This window comes from Heterocephalus glaber, unplaced genomic scaffold, assembly GCF_053883595.1.
Source record: "Heterocephalus glaber isolate CG9 unplaced genomic scaffold, H.glaber_assembly_v1.0 deba00001444, whole genome shotgun sequence".
NCBI lineage: Eukaryota > Metazoa > Chordata > Mammalia > Rodentia > Bathyergidae > Heterocephalus > Heterocephalus glaber.
In genome coordinates, this window is record NW_028258297.1 from 10,586,338 (window position 1) to 10,595,997 (window position 9,660).

Sequence of the window (9,660 nt, forward strand, 5' to 3'; positions counted from 1 at the left end):
TCCTGACCCAGTTCACCTTCCCGAAGGCACCACCTCTGAAGACTGCTACCCTGGGGACAAAGCCCTCAACATGTGAGCTTTAGGGGAATATTTCAGATCCAAGCTAGGACAGACCGAGATGAGGCAGGACTTTTAGGTATGGTGAAAGACAGGGGGAGGGAAATAAGTGTAATTATCCTGTGCTCTGCTTTCTTGTCTGCTGTGCGCCCAGCCAGCTGCCTGGACCCAGGGGGACAGGAGCTCGCCTTCAAACCTGCAAGTCACATTCTCATGGGTCGCAACTTTGTCTTTTGCATAGGGGTGCTGAGTGTGTGTGGGGTGCACACTGGGTGTGTATGGGGTGCTGACATCCCTGGACAAGACTGCTGGATCCCTAGCCTGCTTCTCTGTCTCTATGCATCTCTCTTCTCCACCCCCTTTCCACAGCCTCCCAGGCTTTCTAAACCAGAGGGCTCAGAGACAGCCAAGCGCCACCCCCACCCCCAGTGCTGCTGACTCTGCCTTTTCCAGGGTGGCGTCTGGCAGTGTAGGAGGGTGGCTCCCCTGGGCCATGGTGTCCTGTCTCTGTGGGTCAGATGGAGAAATGGGATAAAATCATCTCTAAGGAGCCTTCCAAGCCTGATTCACAGCTGTCTGACTGCCCACCCCCACCCCCCAATAGGAAATCTGGGGCCCAAGGGTAGGTGCTGGTCGAGGACACACAGCCAGGGGCTGTGCTGTTCTCTGAGACCCAGCTGTGAGTGGGAACTGAGGCTCAGTGTGCAGAGACTCAGACTGAACATATGTCCCCCACTGTTCCCCACACCTCTCCCCTCCCTGGCCCATGCTGTGGGCTCACATGCTTTGGATAGCACTTCTGTTCTCCACCCAGTCCTTTTCCACCTCAGTGTGACCTTGGGCAGGTCACTCAGCTGCCCCTGAGCCCGGCTCCCTCTCCTGAGGCTGAGATAATGGGTATAAACACATTTTGGGGACCACAGACCCCTGAGAGGTGAGGCTTGGCTCAAGCAGTAGGTATGAAGTGACTGCGGAACAGGAGGGTGGAAGCAGGCCAGGGACATTTGAGGCAGTCTGCACAGGGTTCTGGCCCCAGGAAGCCAGGGTGGAGAGCCAGGGCTGCAGCCTCTGCTAAACTTCCCCCGCCTAACCAGAAGGAAACCGAGGCAGGACCCTGCTCAGACCCAGGGCCCCACAGACTGTTCTCTGAACTTGTCAAGGATCATTTTCCTTACTGTAAAGGACCAGAAAGCTGAATAAAAATGACAGCAGAATCCCAGGCTGAGGAGGACTTTGGTGTCCACTGGCTGCCTCCCATCTGGCATCTGAGGGGTCCTGCCTGCCATTCACCCAGCCAGCCGGGCCCGCTTGCATGGCGTTTGGGTGGTGCCCTCCCAGTCCCCTCACCACCATCCACCCCCCGTCTGCCACTCAGCAGTGAGCTTTCGTACCCTGGACTAGGAAGTTTCCAGTGCCCTTAACAACTTAGGGGACTCCTGCCCCTCTGCTGGCTGCCTTGGTTTCCCAGTCCAGACATGGAGGGGCCTCAGACTCCTTGCTGCTCTGTCTTTCCAGGTCTTTGAATCAAACCACATTCATCAGGCCTCCAAAGAGTTAAGCAGTGGAAATCCTAGTCCCTTCATCTCCAGAGCCATCTGGCGCAGGGAGGGAGGAAGGAGGGATTGGGAGGAGGGAGTGGGCAGCCAGCTCAGCGCTCCCGCCTCCTCTTCCTCCTCCTTCTCCAACGTCCTCCTCCTTCTCCAACGTCCTCCTCCTTCCTGCTCCTTCACTCCCTGGGCTGGGGGTCAGCCAGGCAGCAACAAGTTACCATCACAGGATGGGCCCAGGAGCCAGCAGCCGCCCAGAGGCCCCGGGTCCGTGAGCCACTGTGCAGGGAGGCTGCAGGACACAGGGTGAGTGGTGGGAGGTCTCTTGCAGGGCTCAGCCGAGGGGCCTGGGGTCCAAGCCGGGGATTCCTCTCCTGCCTCTTCCTGGGCAGCCTTGCTGCTCTCTGTGGACCGCACCAGCCTGCTGCGCTGACTAGACGCTGTCTTGTACTACCCCAGCCCAGCTGTGGCAACCCCTGCAGTATTGAGGGCCACCTGGATGATGAGGGTCACCCTGCTCCCCCTGGAGGACCAAGCTCTCCAGCAGAGGCAGCAGTGAGCCTCTGATACCATGGTCCCCCACACTTGGTCCCGCCTGGCACCTCCCCCAGGGCAGGCCAGTTATTACTGTCCTTGGTAAGGCCACTTGGCTTCCTGCTTCCTGTCTCCAGCTTCTGTTCTGTGTCTCACAGCTTGTGACTTCCATCAGACTGGGGCCAGTAGGAAATAGAAATGTCCCCAGACTGTGCCAGCCTCCTGGGAGGAAGTTCTGTGCCTTCCTTGGCCTACTGGCACAAGGTCGGGGAAGGCACAGACTCTAAAGTGTTTTTGACAAGCCAGGAGCTTCCCCTGCATGTAATCTTCCCAGCTAACTGGGCACAGAGGTGGCATTGACATCTTGTGGATGCCAAGAAACAGGCGGCCCAGAGAGGTTAAGCCACTAGCCTTTGATCACAGAGCTTGTACTCTGGCGTCTCAGTTCTGACTCTGAGGCGTCAGCTTTTCCCACAGGATGAAACCACATCCCACAGAGATGGGAAAAGAAGGAGGGTTTACAGGGGTCTGTGGTTTACAGAGGAAAGTTGGTGATCATCGCAGGGGGCGCCATGCCAGTCTCTGAGGGTTGACCAGCTGGCTGGGAAGCTCAGGGAAGCAGCACCAGGGGAGGCAGGAGGAGTTTGGGACGGGTCGCCTCGGGAGGGGGGTGCTGTGGAGACTCCCTGCCCCTCCCCCCCGTTGCTACCTGGTCCCTGGCGAGGGGGAGACGGGGCCCCTGTACCCAGCGCTCAGCTGGGCTAGGGTGGCATTTCAGTCATTTTACCTCTACCTGTATTAACCACAAAAAATATTTTTGAATTGTACTAAATGTTAAAAGAGAGCAAAAGGAAATAAACAAAGAAATGCTAGAAGTGTAAAAACCGGTCTGGTTTCAGAAGCGAGTTTCTGATCCTGCCATCGCTGGGGGACGCCAGTCCCTGGGGGCTGCCACTGCCTCAGAGGCTCCCTGCTGGGTGTCCTGCCCACCTGCCCCAGCTTGTCTCCTCCACTGGAGTCCAGGCCACCAAACTTAAGGTCCCTGCATGGCCAACCTCAGAGGCAGATCCTCACCAACCCTTGGGCTTCTTTGACCCTTTTGAATTTTCCACACCTCATAGTCTTAATTCCAGTTTTATCACCTCAGTGGCTGATGGGCAGGTCTGTGATGATTGACACCGCTACCTTCCAATGACTTAACTCTGAGCCTTCCCTGCAGAGTTTCTTGGTAATGTTGGGTTGTGTAGGTTGTTGACTGCACAAAGGTGCTGAGGGATGAGATGGCTGACACCAACCTTTGCTAAGCTGCACACCCTTCAAAGGGGATTTGTTTCTCACTTGTCCACTCAGAAGGGTGCCGCCTTCTCTTCCCACAGTGGCGCTGCCAAGGCTGGAGTGGCCTGCAGTCCATGACACATCTCCCCAGTGTCTCAAGGATATGCTGACACTGTTGTCAACCCCTCACTTGCTGGGGCTCCCTCTCCGGTGGCGTTGTGTCCCAGATGCTGGAACTGACAGGCTCTCCTCTCTCCTTTGTCAGGATGAATGTCCCCTCTGCAGAGAGCGAGGCTACAGATGCCAGTGTGGCGTCCCTGGTGCCCCAGCTCCTCCCTGCCAACCCAGGGCACAAGCTGGCTGGGGTGGGAGGAGGGCTCTACAGCTGCCTTGCTTATCCCCATGGCCCCTGGCATCTCCCTGCCCACCCATAGCCCAGGCCCCCAGGCCCCCCGTCTGCTCAGTGTCCCCATGCAGCCTTCATCTTCCTGTCTGTCAAATGGGGGTCCTGCTCCTGCCCCCTGCACTTGCTGAGGGAGGCAGCAGCCACATGGGAGACCGGGAGGGAAAAGCAGTTCTCCTCCGTCCTTCCTTGTTCCAGGTCACCATGGGGATGACCACCCCGCGCCCTCTCTGGGCCATGCTCTTGCTCCCTCTTGTGGTGTCTGGGGTCTCCACTGAGGAGCCCACCTCTGGGGAAGCTGTGGCCCCCAGCCTCCCAGGCGGCTGCCTACGGTGCTGTGACTCCGGGGATGCGCTGGCCCCCACCGATGCTGCAGATGCTGCCTCTGTGTCCGCCCTCCCCTACGCCCTGCCCGAGGTCAGGCCCTACATCAACATCACCATCCTGAAGGGTGAGTCCCCATGGGGCAGGGCAGGCTGGGTGGCACCCCGGGGAGCAGAAGAAGCCAGGAGGAGCAGGCCACCTAAGAACCCCTGGGATGGGAAGGTGGATGGGGGAGGGGTGCAGGCCCATGGGGTGGGGGCTTCCAGGCTGGGGCATAGCAGGTACCAAAGCCCGGGATGGAGGGGCTAAAGGAGCAGGGCAGGAGGAGACCGGACAGGGCCAGATCACCCATGCTGTCATGGTAGCCAGCATGCGATCAGGGCTTGGGCCTCTCCAAGTGGGATCAGGGTGAGTTTGAGCTGACGGGGAGCTGATCTGACTTAGAGGTCTGATGGAGCCTTCTAAGGCCACATGCAGAAAGAACAGAGAGCAGGGACGGAGGCAGAAAGGACTACAGCAGTGGGGCCCACTCGGGCCATGGAGAGCGGGCGGCTCCCTGCCCTGTGACATCAGCTACGAAGCAGGCTGGGATGGTGAGGGCTGCGGCCGAGCCCCTGATACCCTCAGCCTCTGTCTTTGCTCGCACTGACCCTATGAGTTCACTACTCTATCATTCCTTCCATTTTGCAAATGGGAAAACTGAGTCTCCAATTGGGGAGGACCTCTCCTCCAGTCACACGGCTGTCAGGGATAGAGCAGAACTTGTTCCTGAGGGCTCCACGGGGCCACCACCCTCCAGTGACCAGCTGGTGTCTAAGGTCCCCGCCCCATTCTCATTTGGAATGGGGAGGGATGTCTCCCTTCCTGGCCACCCCTCCTCACCAGCTCCTACAGCACAGCTTCCCTGGTGGACAGTGCTCTGCTGAGGTTTGTGGGAGGGTGATCAGTCCTGTGACTGCCTAGAAAGGGGACCAGTGAGGACTAAAGAAAAGAGGATAATAGAGACTTGTGTAATTTCAAAGTCAGGAGGTCACTGCCTCAGAGTGGGCGAAGACAAAGACTCTCTGAGCTAGCCAGTGTTTATTGGATACACTCACAATAATTGGAGGAAGTAATGGGGGATTTAGGGGGCAGCAGAGATCCTATGTCCTTAGGGATCTTATGCTGATGAGGGCAGAAAGGAGAGCATTCTTACAATAGTAATGGGATGAGTTAAGCTGATAAGGAATTTGTCGTGTCCCCGTCCCTCCCCCCCCACCGTGAAACCTTTCTCTTTTTGTATTACTACTCGGTTCTCAAAGAACCAGGCTGTTTTCAGCTGATGTAATCTTGCCCTTGAGCATCACAGTATCCTGGCTCCCATTAAGACCTCAATTTGTGACCAGAGGCAAAACAGAGTTATGTCGAGCCATGCCCGGAGTTTGGCTCAGTGGTTCCTCTACCTGCCTTGCAAGTGCGGGGTCCTGAGTTTGATCCCTGGTACCAAACAAACAAAAAACCCCAGAGTTATGTTTCCCTATGCCACAGCCAGCTCGAAAGCAAGGCAACATTGGACCTTAGACAGCTATAGTTGTACTTTAATTATGAAATGATTTTTTTCCTCAAAATTTATGTAAAATGGCTCTTGACAGCGGTTGGCGGTGCCTGCATGCCAATTGTCCTTCCCCAAGCCCCACGCCACTGCATGCTGGAGGTGGCCTGTTTGCGGTGACAGAAGGCCCCAGGTGGCCTCTGGAGTCCTGGGTCCCTGCCCCAGCTCCTTGCCCATGTGTCAGGCTGGTCCCCTCTTCTAGGGTCTGCTGTCCTGCCCTGTACCCTCCTCCCTCCCCTGAGTGCGGGTGGAATGGGTGTTCTGCAAACCGCGAAGCGCGGTGCACACTTAAGGCAGCTCTCCCATGTGGAGGCTGGGGGACTGACCTCCACGGAGCCATGGACCCACCTGGCCCCCTTCTCCTCTGGCTCCTCCTTCAAAGGCCTATGGCCCCTCTCCAACCCTGTCCCCACCATGGTCACGGATGTGCTGCAGGTGTGGCCGTGGGCATGGCTTCCGGCTCTGTGTCCAGCTCACAGAAGTGTGAGGGATGTAGGTGCTCACCTGCCTGTGTTCAGGGTCAGCCTGGAGCAAGGCCCAGCAGGTATGCCTGTCTGGAGACCTGGGGACTCAGCTGGGGGCTGCCAGCACCCTGGGCAGGTGGGATGCCCGGGAGTGCTGGGCAGGCAGTTCTGCCTGTTGACTGCGGTCTGCCTGAAAGGCTTGTGAGTCCTCAGGGTGAAGCACATTATGGTCTGGGGTTGGGGTGTCCACGTGGTCATGGGGGATGTCCTCAAGATGGTGACCTAAGGTGTGCATTCCTGGTGTCTGTTGGGTTACCTGTTGGCACGCTGAGTTAGAATTAAACCATTTGCATGTGTTTGAAGTTTAGAAATAGGGGACCCAGTTGATAGTGCTGTTTCACTGAGAATGGGAGACTGGAAGACTGAGTCCATAGTATCGGAAGAAAGGCATGGACCCATTTTACAGCTTATTGTATCTTTTTTTTGGTAGCAGGGATCGAACTCGGGACCTTTCGCTTGAGAGGCAGGTGGCGGCACCACTGAGCTAAACCCCTGGCCCTAGTTTATTGTATCTTTAAGGCTCTTAGCTTAGGGATAAGAAGCCTGGAAGGGAGAAACAGGTCTAAAGGTGGAAAGGGCATTGGAACCTTTGAGTCCAGAAGCTGCAGTTTTCTTAAAAGTACAATTTAAACATTGTGACTTTCATTGTCTCCTTTCTACCTGACTTTATTTCTTCTGTCCTACTCAGAGAGATGTTTGGGGAGGTGACATCTGGCACACAGTAGGTGCTCAGTAAATCCTGACTCTTCCTCTGGCCCAAGCGGGGACAGCCTTCCAAAAATGCGTGCTTGGCGCAGGCTCAGTTGTCTTCCCTGACTTCTCCTTCTCATGTCCCCAACCACAGGTGAGAAAGGGGACCGAGGTCCGCTGGGCACACCAGGGAAGCTGGGCAAAGAGGGCCCCCGTGGGGACCGAGGCCCTCAGGGCATCAAGGGTACCAAGGGGCAGGCGGGCAGCCCGGGCAGCCCGTGCCACACACGCTCCTCGGCCTTCTCGGTGGGCCGAAAGACCGCCCTGCACAGCAGTGAGGACTTCCAGCCGCTGCTCTTCGACACTGTTTTTGTGAACCCCGACGGGCACTTCGACATGGCTGCCGGCCACTTTGTCACACCCCTGCGTGGCCTCTACTTCTTCAGCCTCAACGTGCACAGCTGGAACTTCAAGGAGACGTACATGCACGTGGTGCACAACGAGGAGGCGGCCGTCATCCTGTATGCGCAGCCCAGCGACCGCAGCATCATGCAGAGCCAGAGCATGATGCTGGCCCTGGCACCCGGTGACCGAGTCTGGGTGCGGCTTTTCAAGCGTGAGCGCGAGAACGCCGTGTACAGTGACGACGTGGACACCTATATCACCTTCAGCGGCCACCTCATCAAGCCTGAGGATGACTGAGCACTCCGGTCACCCTCTTGGCTGGTGACTCAGGGGCTGGGTGGCTTTGAGCTGGCCCCGCCCCGCAGGGCTGGGTTTGCCCCTCTGGGAGGTGGGGAGGCCCGACTTCTTCTTTTTTCCTTACCACCATTATCCTTCCTGGTCTGCTTCTGTGTCTCTCTCCTCTCTGGCATTTGTTTCCAGGAACTTTCTAATCTCCATACTCTAGAACTTTCCTAGCCTCACAGCGCAGCTCTCTCGCTCTTGAATGCGTGCATCTGTCTCCTGAGGATCTTGTGAAAATGCAGATCCTGATCCAGCTGGTCTGGAGTGGGCCCAGGATTCTGCATTCTGACAAGTTCCTAGGTAGTGCTGAAATTACTGGTCTATGGACCATACTTGAATGATCAGTACTCTATTCTGGTACTTTCTGAGCATTCTAGTACATTCTAGAACTTTCTGAATATTCTAGTATATGTTAGTACTTCCTAAATAGTCTGGAATCTTCTAGGTGCTCTAGAATTCCTAATATCCTCAAATTCATTCATCATTGCAGAATCCCCCTCTGTGTTCTCTTTGCTCTTCCCTTCCTGTCTTACTCTTCTCCTTACCTCCATATCTGCAGGGATCATTCATTTATTCATTCATCAGACACTGAGTATTTGGTGTAAGCTTAGCCCCAGGAAAGCAGAGACAAATCAAACACAGTCCCTGTACCTAGCCCTGCTCTTGGTGAGTGCCCAGTCCAGCCTGGTGGTGGTGGGGCAGACATTAATGATACACAGATTTGAATTCAGACCCAGAGAATGTGCAGGGCTCTCTTCAGACAGGCCTGTGCTCTGGGTGCTCAGGTTCTTCATTTTCCATTGCTACCTGGTGCACATGGTCCCTGAGGTGAGGGTACTGTCCCCTTTCCACTCTGTACCTTTCTGCCCATGACCATCATTAAAGCAACCCCCAGAGGAGCCCTGGCTAGGTCAAGGGTCCTGTGGGAGAGGACTCAGGAGTCTGGGAGCATTTGGGGACAAAAGAAGCCCCTGGGGAATGAAGCCCAGACTCCAAGTGCCCTACACAGCTTACGGTGGCCTGTGGGGACTCTGACCTTCCCTACCAGTCTCTCCTGTCTGCCCCAGGGCTTCCCAGGGCCTTGCTCCACCCCTCTTGCTAAAGCATCTGTCAGACATGATTCCAGCTGCTGTCAGACACGGATGTCTGTCCCAGGTGCTCTCTGATCTTCTGGGCCCCTCTCGCCAGCCCAGTGCCCCTGTCTTGCCAGGCTTTCTCAAGGTGCTAAGGCTAGGTGGGGAGCTCCCGCCATGGTGCCCTCCCTGGTGGTGCTGGCCTGACAGACATGGTGGATAGTGGGCCAGGACTGAAGGCAGTGGGCTGGGAGCCCTCAGTAGGTCCGTGGCAGTGACATGGGCCACATTCAGGTCACTGGGGGCCTCCCTTGAGCTCTGCTGCCATGCAAGGTCCTGGGAGCAGTCTCTGTCCTCCTTTCCTGGGGTGTGTGGCCACCAGTCTTCCTCTCTGCCTCCAGGTGGTCTGACCCTCTCCCCAGAAGGTCACAGCCTCTGGCCATTGGTGCTTCTGCAGACTCTGGGGCAGAGGGGGCCCTGGGGTGGGCTCTGGTGCTCACGGCAAAGGAGCCATGACTACCTGGCAGGGTGATGGGAACAGCCTGCCATGTGCCACCAAATCTGGTGCTATAAGCTACCCCCAGCTGGACCACACCCTGCACTACTTGTCCGTGTGATTAAAGGATGCTGTGTCACCTGGCAATTCAGGCTGCTTCTGTCTGCTCTGAGCCCTTGACCCACCCTGGGGGCACAGCTGCTCCTCATCCTGCTGGGGCTGGGACAGCCCTGGGCTTCACTCTGTGTGTTCCCTACCTGCAGAGAGACCAGACCCACACCTCAGTCACACACATAGCCACTGGGCCCTGGAGTTAGTGGAACCAGCTCAGAGTCTGCTGTGACCCAGGCACAGACCACATCTGTGAGGCTCCATTTTCTGGTCTGTAAAATGAGGCTG

General features: G+C 56.7%; 1 protein-coding gene across 1 annotated transcript; it reads left to right on the plus strand.

Moving 5' to 3' along the window:
* The first annotated feature begins 1,732 nt into the window (after positions 1–1,732).
* On the plus strand, positions 1,733–9,408 carry C1qtnf6 (C1q and TNF related 6). The gene is made up of 3 exons (XM_004845669.3): positions 1,733–1,910; positions 4,015–4,267; positions 7,100–9,408. Exons 2-3 carry the CDS (start codon positions 4,021–4,023, stop codon positions 7,645–7,647), a joined length of 795 nt encoding a protein of 264 aa, XP_004845726.1. The 5' UTR covers positions 1,733–1,910; positions 4,015–4,020; the 3' UTR covers positions 7,648–9,408.
* Positions 9,409–9,660: the final 252 nt, after the last annotated feature.